General features: G+C 39.3%; 1 protein-coding gene across 1 annotated transcript in view; it reads right to left on the bottom strand.

The window, feature by feature from the left end:
* The window catches only part of ppap2d (phosphatidic acid phosphatase type 2D), a 38,355-nt gene extending 29,744 nt beyond the window's left edge, over positions 1-8,611 (bottom strand). The window contains exon 1 of the mRNA XM_079605144.1: positions 7,998-8,611. Within this exon, the coding sequence (XP_079461270.1) occupies positions 7,998-8,187 (190 nt within the window). The 5' untranslated portion in view covers positions 8,188-8,611. The remainder of the gene's footprint in view (positions 1-7,997) is intronic.
* Positions 8,612-18,598: the final 9,987 nt, after the last annotated feature.

The following is an 18,598-nucleotide window of genomic DNA, read 5'->3' as shown; positions in this document are numbered from 1 at the left end:
TTTTGAATTGGCCTACATCAATTTATTACATTAAAAATGCAATGAAACATTGAAATTGTACTATGTCATACGGTAAAACAAAATATGTCATATGGTAAAACATTGCATTTTAAAAGAAATAAAAATAGATACTTTGTTTGTTTACATGGTTCATGAAAATAATGGAGGAGAGCTAGTATGATATACATATATATATAACATCAAGGCATTTTTGACTAATTTCTTTTAAAAAAAATAGAACAAATGTCCATAGATGACATGCTGAAGTTGTTAAAAAACAAAATATTTAGTATTTGTGGTGTAGATGTTTACATTTTGCAACTTGTTATAGAATACTTACAGATCAACTATTACATTCATGGTTGTATTTAACTGTGTCATGAATATCAAATTTAATTTATTTCTAAAAATCACTTCGTTTTACCTTATGACATTTTCAAGGACTGTATACAAAGAAACACATTAAAATGTCATATATTGTTATTTTTTATAAAGGGCACTAATAAAAACAAAAAATATACACATAGATTTACACAAAAAATGCTATATTTAATTTGTCCTTTCATTTTTATTTTTTTACTGTTTTGAAATTCTAAAACGTCACTGACCCGAATGTTAGGCTGCTGTCACTTTAAGAGCTGCACGGATCCATTATACTGTTACACATGCGTTTTCTTTGTCAACTGTTTACGTTCACTTAAGACATATTTTGTAAAGTATAATTCACCCAAAAATGTAAATTCATCATGTACTCACCCTCATGTCTTTTCAAACCTATAAGATTTTCGTTCAATGAAACCTGAGAGTTCTATCCCTCCATTTAAAGACTTAAAAGACCCAAACAATGCCATAAAGGCATACAAAATGTGAGTGGCCTAATCCAAACCCAAGTCTTTTGAAGAGACACAATGGCTTTATTGAATGAACAGATTTACAACGACGCTCGACGCACATACTGTAGTAAACACAGGCAGTGAAACGCTTGCGTGATGCGCGGAAACAATGTGAGAGTAAGTAATATGCAGAACTTACATTTTTGGATGAACTAACCATTTACAGTTTGGAAATAATAATTTTGACATGCTTTCTTGCGAATAGAACTGTGATTGATTGCATTTATCCGTCTGGGATTGTGGTATATTCTTGGGTTTTCTCCAGTAAATTTTTTACCGGTCCAATCAGCGAACAGAGGGAGTGGCCGAGAACGATGACGTTGAGGTCGTGCGCTAGTTTGAGTTGGAGTTTCGTCACGACCAAACGTTAGCGATTGGTTATGGCAGATCCAGAGTGGCTCTGGGCAGATCCAATAGTTTTCAACTTCAACAGAGTACCCGCCGTCAAGGAAGTTAACGCTTGTCAATGGAGAGAGGCCAGACTCTGTACAAATGAAATGTACGAGAGTCTGGTAGGACCAGGCTACGAGTAGAGGGCTACGAGAGCCCCCCCCCCCCCCATCCCCGGCTGGGAAAATAATAATTGAGAGTGAGGAGGGATGCTGGAAAACTGGAACAGAAGTAAATCGGCTGTGTATATATATATATGCCTCCTCTCATGCTGATTAGGTAGATTATCTGAACGTGCTGCTCTCGAACTTTGTTAATAAAACGTAATTTAAACCGTCACACAAAAACGTGTTCAATGTAAATGACCCCTAACACGTGATCGTTCTGGGACGTGTTGAGAGAAACTACACAACAAGCATTTCAAACTTCCCTGCTTCATTCGCTTCTTTTCTCGGCATGCAACATGGGTTCATTCATTCAATAGTATTCGTCGTGGTGCACTCACCCGTGAAAAAAATAAAAGAGTAGGCTATCTCAATCCTTACACAATGGTCACAGCGGTAATGCATCTCGACCGACCACTTGCAATTGGGTCACTGAAAACCCATCTTAATACCAGGTGTAAACCTGATCCTTACTGTTCACAGATTGTGAAATTGTCGAAGAGAGAGATAAGAAATCAGTATTGCTCGTTTCAGCATGCATTCTCACAACACACACACACACACACACACACAGGTATGCCTGTGACCTTTCTTTCACACTTTCACCTTTGACCCAGCTCAAGCCAAAGGTACTCAAGCATATCTCCAGGGCAAGCATTTTTCGAAAACCTCCTTATGTATCGCAGCCTGGCCGAGTGGAATGTACTGACAAAAGAGTTGCAGAGAAGCAGAGCCAAGTAAGTGATCGATCGTCTCAGCGTGTCTGAGCGCCTCAGTAAACAATCTACAGTGTTGTTGTCCGCTGCTGATGCAGTCAGCGCTCGCATTCACATGCACAGCGAGGGTTTCCTACACAGATCCCCCATCAAAGCTGCTCTTATTCCAGCTTTGTTGGACTTATTAAAAGTGGATCAGAAAGAATGCCGTGGCATGAATACCCTATTCACTACTGAGAGAAAAAAAAAACAATTACAATTCTTCAGCTTGCGGTAGTCTCACGCTTCAAAAAGCAATAAGCCAGGAACAGTACGATGAAAGAGATACCAAATGTTTAGTAAAAATTCCAATATATTAGTAATCAAATTCAGAATCAACTTCTGCCAACAATTATTATTCAGTAAATGTGGGTTGTTTACCGTTTCCAAGCAACATGTTGCATACAGTTTGAGTCAGCTGTCGTGCTGTCACGGGTGTTCATATCAGTTAGGCCTATATGCAGCGCCTTTGAAAAAAAATGTAAATGGTTGATAAACTTACACCAATGACTGCACGTTCTATATTAATGAGCCAGTTGCTAAACAAATAATAATCTGTAGCCAAACTGAATAGCCTAGATGTTTGGTGCTCCAACAAACTTGGTGAATTATACATAATTCAGCTGATGTTCAGTCACTCACAGGTCATAGTCGCAGTCAGATTTTAGAGACATTTCTATCCAGTCTTACTTTCATCCAAATGGAGAATCCAACTATTTGATCATCAAACATTCTCTTGTGAGAAAGAAGTGTGTTTAAGTGTATTGAATGTATACTTGTAGTGGACTTCAAATCTTAAAAGTATAGGCTAAATTTTAAAAAACGAGCAACCTGCAGGTCATTTTATATTAAGGGGATAGTTCACCCAAAAATGTCTGTCATCATTTGCTCACCCTCTTGTCGTTCCAAACTCGTAAGGCTTTCGTTGTAGATATAAAACACAAATGTAGATATTTTAAATGAAATCTGAGAGCTTTCTTTCCCTCCATAGATGCAACTACCACTTTAATGCTTAAAAAAGCTCATAAAGAGATCGTAAAACGAATCCGTATGAATTGAGCGGTTTAGTCCAAATTTCCTGAAGAGACTTGATTGCTTTATATGATGACCAGATTGAATTTAGGCTTTATATTCACATATAAACTCGTCAGCTGGCACATCAGTTGTGGTAAACGGAAGCTCAAGCATGTTCACTTGACGTGCGAGAACCAATGAGGTTCATTCTCGTGTTACGCAGCTCGTTTGAGCTTCAGCAAGAACCAATGAGGTTCATTCTCATGTTACGCAGCTCGTTTGAGCTTCAGTAAGAACCAATGAGGTTCATTCTCATGTTACACAGCACGTTTGAGCTTCAGTAAGAACCAATGAGGTTCATTCTCATGTTACACAGCACGTTTGAGCTTCAGTAAGAACCAATGAGGTTCATTCTCATGTTACGCAGCACGTTTGAGCTTCAGCAAGAACCAATGAGGATCATTTTCATGTTACACAGCACGTTTGAGCTTCAGTAAGAACCAATGAGGTTCATTCTCATGTTACGCAGCACGTTTGAGCTTCAGCAAGAACCAATGAGGTTCATTTTCATGTTACACAGCACGTTTGAGCTTCAGCAAGAACCAATGAGGATCATTCTCATGTTACGCAGCACGTTTGAGCTTCAGTAAGAACCAATGAGGTTCATTCTCATGTTACGCAGCACGTTTGAGCTTCAGTAAGAACCAATGAGGATCATTTTCATGTTACGCAGCACATTTGAGCTTCAGCAAGAACCAATGAGGATCATTTTCATGTTACGCAGCACGTTTGAGCTTCAGCAAGAACCAATGAGGTTCATTTTCATGTTACACAGCACGTTTGAGCTTCAGTAAGAACCAATGAGGTTCATTCTCATGTTACACAGCACGTTTGAGCTTCAGTAAGAACCAATGAGGATCATTTTCATGTTACACAGCACGTTTGAGCTTCAGCAAGAACCAATGAGGTTCATTCTCATGTTACACAGCACGTTTGAGCTTCAGCAAGAACCAATGAGGTTCATTCTCATGTTACGCAGCACGTTTGAGCTTCAGCAAGAACCAATGAGGATCATTCTCATGTTACGCAGCACGTTTGAGCTTCAGCAAGAACCAATGAGTTTCATTCACATGTTACACAGCACGTTTGAGCTTCAGTAAGAACCAATGAGGATCATTTTCATGTTACGCAGCACGTTTGAGCTTCAGTAAGAACCAATGAGGTTCATTCACATGTTACACAGCACGTTTGAGCTTCAGTAAGAACCAATGAGGATCATTTTCATGTTACACAGCACGTTTGAGCTTCAACAAGAACCAATGAGGTTCATTCTCATGTTACACAGCACGTTTGAGCTTCAGCAAGAACCAATGAGGTTCATTCTCATGTTACGCAGCACGTTTGAGCTTCAGCAAGAACCAATGAGGTTCATTCTCATGTTACGCAGCACGTTTGAGCTTCAGCAAGAACCAATGAGGATAATTTTCATGTTACACAGCACGTTTGAGCTTCAGCAAGAACCAATGAGGTTCATTCTCATGTTACGCAGCACGTTTGAGCTTCAGTAAGAACCAATGAGGTTCATTCTCATGTTACGCAGCACGTTTGAGCTTCAGCAAGAACCAATGAGGATCATTTTCATGTTACACAGCACGTTTGAGCTTCAGTAAGAACCAATGAGGATCATTTTCATGTTACGCAGCACGTTTGAGCTTCAGCAAGAACCAATGAGGATCATTTTCATGTTACACAGCACATTTGAGCTTCAGCAAGAACCAATGAGGTTCATTTTCATGTTACACAGCACGTTTGAGCTTCAGTAAGAACCAATGAGGTTCATTCACATGTTACACAGCACGTTTGAGCTTCAGTAAGAACCAATGAGGATCATTTTCATGTTACACAGCACGTTTGAGCTTCAGTAAGAACCAATGAGGATCATTTTCATGTTACACATCACGTTTGAGCTTCAGTAAGAACCAATGAGGTTCATTCACATGTTACACAGCACGTTTGAGCTTCAGCAAGAACCAATGAGGATTATTCTCGTGTATCTGTTCATTATGTCAAGCTATTGTGTCTCTTCGGAAAATTTAGACTAAACCACTCATGTATTATATGTATTATAGTTTTATGATCTCTTTATGAACATTTTGAAGCTTCAAAAGCGGTAGTTGCATGGACTGTCAATGGAGGCACAGAAAGCTCTCAGATTTAATTTAAAACATCTTCATTTGTGTTTCAAAGATGAACAAAAGTCTTACGCGTCTGGTATTGGTACTATTTAAGTACACTATTTTAAGGGCACTATGTAATAATGCAAAATTAGAAGATTTACTCTAAAGTATATTTTAAATAATTGTTTTAATCTATTTCCATGCTTTAAAGAAGTTTGAATGCAACTTCACCTTTACAAATGTGTAGGCCTAATATAATACATGACAAATAAGTCTCAATGTAAATGCAATTTAAAGTAGGCTAGATTCATATAGTATGTATAATTCCTTTTCAGTACATTCTGCAGTACACTTTTACCATAAATAATATAAGTAACAATGAAATGCATAATGAAATGCATTCTGTGGTGTTTTAATGTTTGAAAACATTACATTCAGTTCATACTTAAGTATATAATATTGTTTCCGTAATAAGTACACTTTAAAAGTATGCTAAAGTGTACTTCTTTGTCACAAAAATGCGCAGCGTATCTATATTTAAGATGAATACGGTAACAATGAGCTGCATCGTGCGGATCTGAATGTTTGACAGTTGTAACTAAAGTCAGGAGGAAGTCACGCAAGCTCCATGTCCATCAAAATAGGGAAATGTGTTTACGATGGTAACCACAGAGAGCAGTCGCAAATGTCCTCGTCCCTTATCACATCATCATGCCTCATCCCACAGCACAGTTCCTCTCTGCTCACTGCCGGCTTTCTCCAGTCTGTCATCATTATGAACTACTCTTTCTTAATCATGAGTTATGCACTGCTGAATGCATGACTGTGTAACGTCATAAGGCAGAAAGTGACAGTTACTATGAATCAAAGGTGGCTCTCTGCATGACATTTCCTCCATAAACGTCTAGCGGTACGACTAGACACGTCACGTTTCTAAAAACAGATTCTGTGGGACAAGGACTTTCAGCTGGAGGCCAAGAGGAGTTCCTACAGTAGGTCTTAGCACAGTCAGGCCGGTGAAGAACTCACTGCAACCTGTCTGTCTGCCTGGACAGGTTCTCTATTTGGCACGCCAAAATCAACGACGTGAAAAACACAATTAAGGTGTTCGTCCCCTTATCCCGGTTGTGAATGTTGTTGTGACACATTAAATCATCTGAAACTTCATGGGGTGTGCTTTGCAGAATGCAGTAAATGTGTCAACAAACTAACAGGACAACATTTTTCAAGGATGTGTGCAGATGAAAAAGTCTTTTTTAATGTGGTATGGAGACTTTACACTTTATAATAACGTTTGTTACGTCATTAACAAAATGTAGGCCTATATTATGTGCAATCAGTTAGTCTAGATTCAAATATTACTATGAATATACCTAAATGAAATTTCTTTAGAAACACTATTTTGAATGTCCACTCATTTTCTGTAATGCTTTATACAGCAAAACATTTTTAAGTGTGTTTCATATGGTCTAAATAAACAGGGTTTTATTTTATTTTTTTAAATGACAATCAATCTGACTGCATTTGTTTGAAATTAAAAATGAAGGGTCTGATCTTTCAGTAACAATTGTACAGTTAAGGCTCGTTCACAGACCAAGAACAATAACTATAAAGAGAAAGACACACCATAGCAATATTATACCAACGGACAATAACATTGTGTTTATTCTAAGTGTGTGCTGCAGTTTTGCTATCACTTTAACAGCTCGAGCTCTCTAAAGCAGGATGGATTCTGATTGGCTGTCAATGTTTTTATTATTGATCAGTGGGGGAATCATTCTGTAAGTGTTTCCAGTGATATTGTTTCTGTGATTTTTAAAACTATATTTTTTTTTATTGTTATAGTTCCTTGGTGTGAACAACACTTTACACTTTTTTTTTTTTTACAGTGCAACTAGCCTAATTCTGTTTTAATAAAAGTTACAATAAAGTATATTAGGCAAAACAAAGTAAACAACACAACCAGTTCAGGCCATCTGAAATGAAAAGGCAGCTTCACTTTTCTCTGGAGAACTGCTTGTTTCCATGGATACGGCTGAATTTCCCAGGACAAACTTTCCTGCCAACTCTAAACTGAAAACACACACTCACACACCACGTGCATAGAGGTTGTGAACTTATTATTTTCCCTTTCTGAGCTCTGATTTGGCTTTTGAGTGGATTATTTGGATGGAGCGACTTTGGATTCCTCCACTTTTGAAATGTTCCCATGTCAACTTTTGACATCAACATCTTTTGTGAAGATGTCCAAAACTTTTTCTTTTTTTTTTCTTTTTCTTTTTTATTATGAGGGAAACATATGAAGTGGATGTTCCACAACCTGCAAAGCCCTGCAATAAATCTGTTGTGTTTTTTTCTTTGCATTTTTAGGAAGGGTGGAAAAAAAATACATAAGCTTGGCAACAATAACATTATAAAGCAGATGATCAGTTCATGTACTTTCTAATAGAAATGTCTTTGATTTGACCGGCTAATACTTAGCCTACTAATGAAGTAATTAACCCAGATGCAACACTTATATAAATAATCTAATAACATGTCATTATGTCATTAACATCACAGTGAAAGTTATTAAAAAGTGTCACCCAGCATTGTTTCTCTTACCCACGAGCAGACAGAGGACGTCCAGCCCGACCAGCATCTTTCTGCCGGAGCACTGAACCGTATCCACAGGTTCCGCGGGACTCGGGATGTGTTTGGTGCCGTTTTCCCTCGCTGTGTCTCCGGATCCACCGTGATCCGCCAGCCGCTGCTGGAGCTCCGCGTTACTGTTCACCGAATTCAACTTCTGCATGTTGTCCGTTTAATTCAACACTTGTGCCGGATTTACTGTCCTTCACAACCTCAGTGAAGCCAATCTGACAGGTTAGGAACACGGTTTAACTTGAACTTTTTTTAAAATCTTCTGAATGGTTTAGGTTAAAATCCAACAACAAGCGCACGTGTTGTGCACGAATATAAAAACGTACACACGTCTTAACTGATGAAGCGATCAGACTTGTACAGAGATCCTGGTCTGCTCTCTTTTACACGAGAAATCCTTTCTCCAGCACTTTTGAAAAGTTTCGGCTGCAGTTTGGCCATCATCATCTGGACATGATGGAGAAAAACACATTCCTGAAAACATATGTCAGTCAAAAGTTTGTCATCCTCTGTGACTCTCCATGTCAAACTCTTCTTTCTTTCCCCAACCGAGAGCAAACTTGAAGCGGATCGTGTTTTGATTTGTGGGTATTAGTGTTATTCCTCCGCCCTCTTTAGGGGCTGGCTTAAAACCTAGTGAGCTGACTACCCAGGCGGCATTTTGGGGTTATACGTGTTCCGAACGCGGGAAAACTTGCAAACTGGGAAAAAATATATAAATACATGAATAATAATAATTCGGGTGATCGAATTTGTCTTTTGGTGCAAAATAGAACACTTAGCCAAGTGTTAACTAATAGTTCTATGAAAAAAAGCACTGTTTTGTAGCCTAATATGTGTAGGCCTATAATATCATTAGTATTTTTATGTAATCTTGACAAACTATATATCATTTGAAAGCGAACAATCTCTAGTTTACATATTTGGTGACTGATTTTCAAAATAAATTACAGAGGAGCCGTTGTCAACATTCTTAACGAAAAGCGCTCGAGCAGTCCAATTTGCCTCCTCACGTGACCGCCGTCACATTAAGTCAAAATGAAATCAAAATCTTTTTTATTATTATTTTTTTTATTTATTATTATTATTATTTTATGGAATATTACAGCTGGCTTTTTATTATTCTGTGCACGTCTCTTTTTTTTTCTTTTTTTCTTTTTTTTTTGTAGGCTATGTGCCCTAGCTCATCTCTAATCAAAATAACTTCCTCTTGCAGCAACATCTCTTCTTCAAGAATGTTTACTGGCGCGAGGCCGGGCCAACCTGTCACTCGAGATCCACCAATAGCAAACCACAACCATCCAATCAATTCACCATGGACAAAATGAAACCCCGCCCTACATTTTTTCTTGTTTGAGAAGCCATTTCAATCAAGAAGCTGGCATACCTCACAATCAGGAAGAAAATACTATGGTATCTACCCGTTTCATGCCTACTTTAAGAAAAGTAACCATTATAAAATTGACTGTTATTGATCCTGAGGCTGTATTTTCTTACTTTGCAAGTAATGTCGTTTTTTTTATATGAGACAGCCTCAATGCCATATGCGAACAATTAATGTGACCTAAAGAGGGTGCAGCTTTTCGAAATGAGACACGTACAGCTTCTGTTTAGGCCAAGTGAACATCACATTTGCAAAGATACGCAGGCAATAAAGGCCCATTGTCTTTTGTCAAGAGCAGAGTGAAATATGAGGCACAGCTCAGAAGTCACTTCCAAACCAAGCAACGGTCTGTTGGTCAACACAAGGAATCCGCATTATCAACATGAACCCATTGCGAAATCTGAATGGGGAACTTTTCCCGATTGTATTGATTTCTTTTGAAATTACTGGATTTTGCACAAGAAAATTCATGGCAAATGTTGACCGCTGTTGTTACTAAACACTTGAAACTCCATACATGTATGTAAATAATATATTTATATATTTGTCAGCTTTTTGAGTGAATGGCTTCTCAAACAAGAAAAAATATATAATTTATTTATTTTTTATTAAGAGGAGTTCAAAGAGCCATTGATTTGCATACAACTAGACATGCATCCTTTGTAAACACCCCTTATAGCATTTTGCCACAAAATGCTGTCTATGTAGGCAGCCCACGGGAAAATGAGGCTCAACCTTTCTCCTTCTCTCTTTACTTGCCTTCTTTTTCACGACACCAGCTAATGTTGCCTTTCAACTCCAGCTCTAAAGCACTGATCAGCTGATCTATTTCTTTTTCTTTAAATGGCGACCATAGAGAAAACCTGTCAGACATTTGTCTTGATGCCATAAAATAACCATTTTGGGTTTCCTAAAGCACCTTTCAGTCAACCGTTCTTCAAAGAGCCATGTTTTTCTTAGTGTGATGAACATTTGAATAATCTAAACAACCTTTCTGCACGATAAAGAACATTTTGTGCTAAGATTGTAAAAGTTCTTAATGAAACCAGTTGCCAGAACTTTTATTTTCAGAAGTGTACAGCATAAATGACAATAATATATAGGCTGATATTTAACGTAGGCTAATTAAAATATATAACATCATATAAAGTTGTGGGCCTGTCTGTAAGTGTTTCTTGAAGACGTTTGTTTGAAGTTCTCAATTATTTGCAGGTCTGGTGAACTTTGGAGAATTGGGAAATACTGCCATCTGGTGAGTTTTAACAATGACATTTTCCATCCGATCCAGCAGAGTCTGGCTGTGCCATCTTCACATCTGTTCACATTGACGATTAATAAATAGCTGAAGATCGGTGAGTGTCACACTGCTGTCCACACCCTTCTTAAAAGTATTTTCTCATGGATTAGAAAAACCAACTGTGCTTTAAACGCAGACAAAGTGTCTGTGATTAATATGCAGAAATGCCCCTTTCTTCCACCGGACGCAACATTTGTGATGTGGATGATGTTATTTATACAGTCACTTCCATTCCAACGATGTCTCTTCCACTGAACCCTCATACATGCAAAGCATCACATATAAATGTGCAGAAACGTTGTAAGACCTGTAGATGGAGACAAACAGACATTTGTTTCATAATCAGAATGACATTAAAAAGTGTGCTTACACGCTCAAGAAATTTGTTTTCATGACATAAGAAAAAAAAACTACTCATAGATAATAAAATATTTACATAATCTGCATATTTGTGATATTCATATCAGGGTGTTATTTACCTTTATGAAGGCCAATTTCTTCAACCTTATAAAATGTAGGCCTATGCGTTATTTTTCATGTCAAATTCTTACATTTGATCAATAAATTTAGTTATAATAAGACATAGTCAAATTAAATAATTTACACTGCACAATTACAACTGCAATAAATAATGTTATGAGATTAATGTTTTAAATAAATGTTTGAATATACAAATAAGAAAAAAAAATGCAATGGTACTTTTAAACATGAAACTACCGTCTTAATGAGTGAGTCATTGAATCATTCGTTCAAACGATTCATTCAAAACGCTGAATCATTCAGTAACAAAACACAGAGTGTTGCTTTCTTTCGAACTATTGTTGTTGGTGAAAAAAAAATTGTCTAAAATATAAGTAACTCAATATTAACTGAACAATAAAATCAATGTAACATTTGCTATTGTGATAATATTCAGGAAAACGTTATGTTACTATTTCATATGTTCATATGTTTGCATATAAAAAATATAAAAATTGTACCCCAGTATGTTTCTTCTGTAGGGTTTCTTGTGTGTTTTGTTATGCTCATTTATTTTGATTTCTCCATGAAAGTCTCTCACAAAGAGACAGGAAGCGCGAGCCTCAACAGCACAACCTTATTACCAGAAAAACACTATCCATTATCAATTGCTGTTTACACTGAATTAATGCAATAAAATCTGAATCATTCTCACATTTCGATAGTTTGACAACCCAGACCCACATCAAGATGTTGGGTCTGGGAACACACCATCGGCAGGTCTTCCACCATTGTCTTTCAAATTCCCTCTGCACGCAATAGGATAGCGCTACAACCAACCAGAGCAACGAAGAAGGTGACAAAGTTGATAGATTAAACTTTTGCCGTATCCGGTCAGCAAAACTCCGAACACATCTAAGAATGACTTCAGTGCCGTTCTTTGTTCTTTTCTCAAAGAAAAGCTTAACTCCAAGTCTTCCAGAGTTGCGGCCAAAGCCGGTTCGAAAGACCACAGTTCGCCAGCAGCAGCAGCCATACATTTTCAAGTAGCAGGGAACCGTCGCAACTCTGCCATCACTATGTTAAGCCCGCCCACTGTCCTTATACATGATGTGATTGGCCTGACTACAGTTTTCCAGCTCGCAGGCCAACGGAGAGTTGCTAGACGTAACTGACTGCAAAATTAAATTTGCTGCCGCTAGGGTGTGTCTAGATTTCTAGGCTAACATTTCGATGCTTTCCTAGTTATTTTCGTCACTAAAGTTTTAAAGGTCCTGTTCTTCGTGATACCATTTTTTAAACTTTAGCTAGTGTGTAATGTTGCTGTTAGAGCATAAATAATACCTGTAAAACGATAAAGCTCAATCAAAGTTCAATGCCAAGCGAGATATTTTATTTAACAGAAGTTTCAAAGCCTACAGCGAACGGCTGGTTTGGACTACATCCGTCTACTTCCTGCTTTAATGACGTCACTAGAACAGTTTTTTGACTAACCTCCGCACACAGGAACACACAAAAAAAGGGGGCGTGGTCTTGTTGCGCTCCTGCAGAGAAGAGGAAGAGTTGCGTTTGTAGAGTGTTTGTCGCCATGACGTCGAGACGCTGTTATTTTCATCCCGGAGTCAAATCACCTTTGTTTGGCAATGTTTACAATAACACTGAGCGCATGCATCTCCACGATATGGTAAGAGGCGTGACCTTTCCGGGCAATGTGCGCAAAGCTGCTGTCGAATCACAACACAGGAACCGCTGGCACAATCAGAACTCGTTACGTATTTCTGAAAGAGGGACTTCATAGAACAAGGAAGTCATCAGCCCGTTTTTAGGACAGTGAAAACAGCGGTATACAGAGAAGTAAATTTTGTGGAAAATACTGTGTTTTTTTACACGCGAAACATGAACACATGTTATAATATTGCACACTGTAAACACAATCAAAGCTTCAAAAACACATGAAAAATGGGACCTTTAAGCTACTTTTCCAGTAGAGCAAGTTATTCTCTTTCATTTGTGCTTTAAAAAAAAAAAAAAAATCACTTGTCCCATTCAAGCAGACCAGCGTTAATGTCGAGCCCTGACTGAGGGATTATACACACACTGGGATCATTAAAGGAACACTCCACAGTTTTTTTTTAATAGGGCTTATTCACCGTCTTTCATACATTTAGATAGGTGGGCAAATGCATTTTTGTCTCAGTGCATGCATTGTTTTAGTTTGGCAGGGCTTAGCTTAGCTTAATGAATGGAATCCGTTGTTGCCAGCAAGCATGTCCGGAGTAAAAGTGATCATGAAAAAAAACCCCACCTAATTACTTCTTGTGGTCTGCGTATTCACAACGAATACAAATAGCTTGGGACTATATTAGGGTGAAGCACTGCTACTTGGGCGCAGAGATATCACGCAACACCTGAAATCCCACAACTTCCATCAACATACCGGCGTGAATAGTAGCTGGATATTTTTCCTACAGTAGACATAGTGAATGGCGATGAACATGGCGGATTTTGTGAGAGACGAAGAGGGTGACTTCTCAGACAGTCAAGATCCAGAACCATACCTCTATGATGAGTTTTCAGAAGAGGAGCTGCATGCTCAGGAGGAGGAGGTTGCGATCGCTCAACAGCCCGAGGACGTGAGGATGAGAGCCAACGTGAACTGGTGGTGTGAATGTGGGGGGATATGACAACCTATACCGACTGAAATAGAGTGTCTGTGCTGTTGCGAGTTGGACAAGGTACTGCCATCGATGACCACGCTCAACGTGTCAGATCAAGATGAGCGTGCCCGCAGTTGAGTCACAGCTACCGAGGATTTCTCGACTTTTTTTTCCGGTGCAATAAAGTAAACTGGAAAAAAACGCCTCCCGCCGAATGGACCAATGGACAGCTGTCCACAGAGTAAGTGATTATTTTCCATTACCATGTTTACGGTGACTGTAGCTGTAACTTCTCAAAATAAACACAATCCAAAAGGGAAGATTCTCGGTGCAGGTCACACCGGTATGTTGACGGATTTCAGGTGTTGCGTGATATCTCTGCGCCCAAGTAGCAGTGCTTCGTCTGTGCTTCACCCTAATATAATCCCAAGTCAATATCTGCCTAGGAAATCGCCTAGTCTTAAAGGTAGGGTAGGTCAGAATTGTCTAAAAAAAACTTTTATTCAAATTTGTTTAAACTGTCTTTATATACCAATGCATAATTCAAATGCAAGTACTCTGAAATAGAGAGTATAAAAAACCGAGTGGCTCTAGTGTATTTAATCTTCAATAAACACAGCTCATTAATTCCATTCACTCCCACCTAAAAACGGGTGCGCGACTGCGCGCACGTGGGCAGAGCCAGTAATAGCGGCGGTAGTCATGGCGACGGAGAGTGACAGTCGCGCAAGCCAATCCTGTGATTCGTCCCGAATGGAAATAATGAGCTGTGTTTAATGAAGATTAAACGGCCTAGAGTCACTCGATTTTTATACTCTTTTTATCAGAGTACTTACATTTTAATTATGCATTGATATATATAGAAAGTTTAATCAAATTTGGTAAAAAGTTTTTATATAAATCCTACCTACCCTACCTTTAATCTGCATCACTATTTGTACTCGTTGTGAATACGCAGGCCACAAGAAGTAATTAGGTGTGTGTGTGTGGGGGGGGGGGTTCATGATAACTTTTACTCCGGACATGCTAGCTGGCAACAAAGGATTCCATTTATTATGCTACGCTAAGCTAGCGGCGACCCTGCCAAACTAAAACAATGCATGCACTGAGACAAAAATGCATTTGCCCACCTATCTATATGTAGGAAAGACGGTGAATAAGCCCTATTTCAAAAAACGGTGGAGTGTTCCTTTAACCAAACACAAGACACGTGCTTAACTTAATCAATGATTATGGAGACAAATTAACTGAAGAACTGAGGCATGCAGAAAAAAACAACAAAAACAAATGGAAACAGAACATACATGTTACATTAAACCCCCCTCCTGGAAAGGCGCATCCTCGGGTTGTATAAATTCCAACTGAGGAGTGAGGGCAGGGGCTCTGGAGCGGGATGTGAAACAGGAGAGAGAGAGAAATGTTTGGGGCGAACCAAACAGTCCATGGGAGGGAGGGAGGAGTCAGGAGGAGCCAGATGGTCACCCACAGTCCAGTCAGGAGGAAGCCCCAGGGAGGAGCCATGGTGTTGACTTGGCTGAAGACACCCTGGGAACGACTGATGGAAATGAAGCCACCGGAGCATCCGAGGTGGAATCAGGGAGCCTGAAGACTGAGGTGGAGCCGGTGGGACTGAGGACGAAGGTGGAGCCAGGGGGAAGACGGGGCCGAAGGTGCAGGCAGGACTATGTCTGACCAAGGCAGTGCTGGTGGGACGAGGGAGGGAGCCCGGTGGAGCTATGAGGACAACGATTTCTGGTGGAGCCGAAGTAGCGAGGACCCAAGGTAGAGCCGATAGGTTGACAAGCCGTGGTTGTTAGTGGGCTGGAAGTGGAGGCAGGGCAATCTCCTTACTGGGCGGAGCTGGAGCATTGAAGCTCTGAGGCAGTTCCTCACAGAAGGATGTTGGAGGTGCAGAGGGGCTGAAGTGAAACAGCAGAGGCGGGGCTGAGCAACTGGCTGATTAGGGAAGAGGAGGTGGGAGAGGTAGGCTGGGAGGGATCACAGGGTGCACAGGCAACATGGGCTAGGCAAAACCAGATGAGAAACAGGAGATTCAGGGCTGGGCGAGACCAGCGGGGGTGGGAGAAACAGGGAAATATCCTCCTCAAACACCTCCAAATTACTTAAATAATAATGTGGCGAGCAGGACGAGGTCGAGGGACGTGAGAGAACGGTGCGAGAATGGTGGCGTGATTACTGATAAGCGACACCTGCGCGACGCACCGGTCTCGTATCTCTCATGGAGGAGCGGAAGCATAAAATGAGGAGCGACAAGAGTGGAGATCGAGAGAGGAGCAGGCCTGATTTTATTGTTGTGTTTCTGTTTTATGTGGCCAGCAGTCGTCCGCGAGGGGGTGCTAGTTTATACTTTCATTTTGTATTTGTTTTATTTTGTTATTAAAATCTTTGAATGTTCGCCGGTTCCCGAGGCGAACATTCAAAGATTTTAATGGTGAGCGCCCCCTACTGGCCACACTAATACCTCTTCCAGCAGCTACATCGTTTTTTCAGGAGGTCTCCCATCCAGGTACTGACCAGGCTCAGCCCTGCTTAGCTTCAGTAGGCAACTAGCCTTGACTACAGGGTGATATGGCTGCTGGCTACTTCCCGAGTCCATACAAAACATCTCCATGACGGTGGGGTTGTGGGCTTGGCACTCCCTTAGCGATGCACAGTGTTGCAGACACACACACCTGATCAGACTCTCCATGTGGCTCAGGCTCCGGGGAGATGTGTCTTCCCGTACTCCTTGCAGGCTCAGGCTAGTACATTGTGGCAGGCCAATCTCCACAGTCTGCGCTGGGCTCTTGCCTTTCTGACAAAGTGTTCTTTAAAATTGAGCCAAGAACCCTTGGGTTCTATATAGAACCACATTGAACCTTTTTTTCCTAAGAGTTATATTTTCAGTGTCAAAAACATCTAGTTACTCAGGACTACTTGTGCTTTAATAACCACTGAGGTTTTTTTTTTGTAAAAAAAAGAAAACTGAACGTACGTTTATATGTAAAGTGATGATTTGGCATGGGAATATCTGATACTTATTAAAAGATTCAATCCCAGAGCCTGGAGACGTGAAGGGATGGTTGTGTGTCTTTAAAATTACAGCAGTAAATCCATCCTGAGCAGTATTAATGTCACACTTTGACACCTTATCTCACTTTCAAAATCCCCCAAGGGCTTATTTCATCTTTTAAAACACGCCATATTTAGTTGTTCCATTGAAAGCCTTTTCAAAGTAGTGATACACTGTAGCCTAGTTCATAAGATCATTAGGTGTAATGTCAGCACGGTCAGTTGGTAAAAAATGGAAATTGAGTAGGAGAGAGAAAGGTCACTCGTATTTGATGTTCACACAACACTACACATAAATTTCCTATCCCCTCCTCACATCTCGGGTGTTTTTTGGAGGTCTGAACTTCCTCTATCTGGCCAGAGGTTCCCACCCACAAGAGTGACCAGTCACTAACACCCCGTCCCTGGATGACTTTATCTTTGAAATATGCCTTTGTGTCTCTTTCGGTTCCTCTCAATCAAACACATAAGAGCGACGTGGTTCCTCTTTTGATTTTCTTCATCACTGATTTATTATCTCACCCAAGGCTTTAAAACGCTAAAGCTGGGAAAATCTCTTGTGGCTTTGGAAAGTGTTGATATTTCATCATTTCTCTCTTTCTGGTTTATTGGTTTACTATTTTCCTGCAGGTGTTTACTTTATCTGGCTTATGACAAATAGCAAGAGTCATTCATATAGAGCAACTTTCACAGGTAGACCACAGTCTGGAGCTCACAATATATATATATATATAGTCAACATATACATGCCCAGACAACACACAAACTTAATTTTTCTGCTTTTGAATTGTAGTTACATAGTTATTACATGTATGCTGTTATAAAAATTCATGTGACAGGATTAGCAGAAATTCTTCCAAGTAAAATTAATGCTAAATAAAAAGGGAAGCTGGAGGTGGATCAGAGAATATTCCTAATTTGATGGTTGTTAATCATTTGTCAATCATTTTCACATTCAGGCTTTCTGCATGATCTGGGTCACAGGGGAAAATCACAACTGGGTCATATCCACAGATGCGTAAGTACATAAAGCTTACATGCACGTTTTTAATGCTTTTTACTAATTTTATGTAGTCAGATCACGTTGCACTCTCAGTACAATGCAAAAAATATCTAATTCTTATTAGGTTAATATGAAAAAAGGATAGGTTTGAAATATTGAAATATTTACCTACTGAATACATGTCATGCTGCTAGATTTTTTTATATGATTTCTTACTGCAGTGCAGCTAAAAAGAGATTTGTATTATTGTTCAGTTAAATTATAATTACGGAATTAGATCAAAAAAATCCTGGAATAAAACTATATTTGCAGAAAAATATTGCGCAGCACAACTGTTTTCAACATTGATAATAAGAAATGTTTGTTGAGCATCAGATCATCATATTAGAATGATTTCGGAAGGATCATGTGACACTGAAGACTGGAGTAATGATGCTGAAAAAAATTGCCATCAAAGGAATCAATTACACTTTACAGCATATTAAAATAATTTAAATTTTAATAACATTTCACAAATTACAATTTTTACTGTATTTTTGATCAAATAAATGCAGCATACAGTGCTTTTCAAAACAATAAAAATTGTACCACATTTGAACGGCGGTGTTTTCATGTTTCCTCCTTTCACTTATTCGCCAATGTCTGTGTATGGATACCAAAGATTTATACTATGCTTCGATGGATCGACAT

Source organism: Phoxinus phoxinus (assembly GCF_949152265.1).
Source record: "Phoxinus phoxinus genome assembly, chromosome: 1".
Taxonomy (NCBI): domain Eukaryota; kingdom Metazoa; phylum Chordata; class Actinopteri; order Cypriniformes; family Leuciscidae; genus Phoxinus; species Phoxinus phoxinus.
The sequence above is the reverse complement of the archived record's forward strand: the minus strand, read 5'-3'. Positions and strand labels throughout refer to the sequence as shown.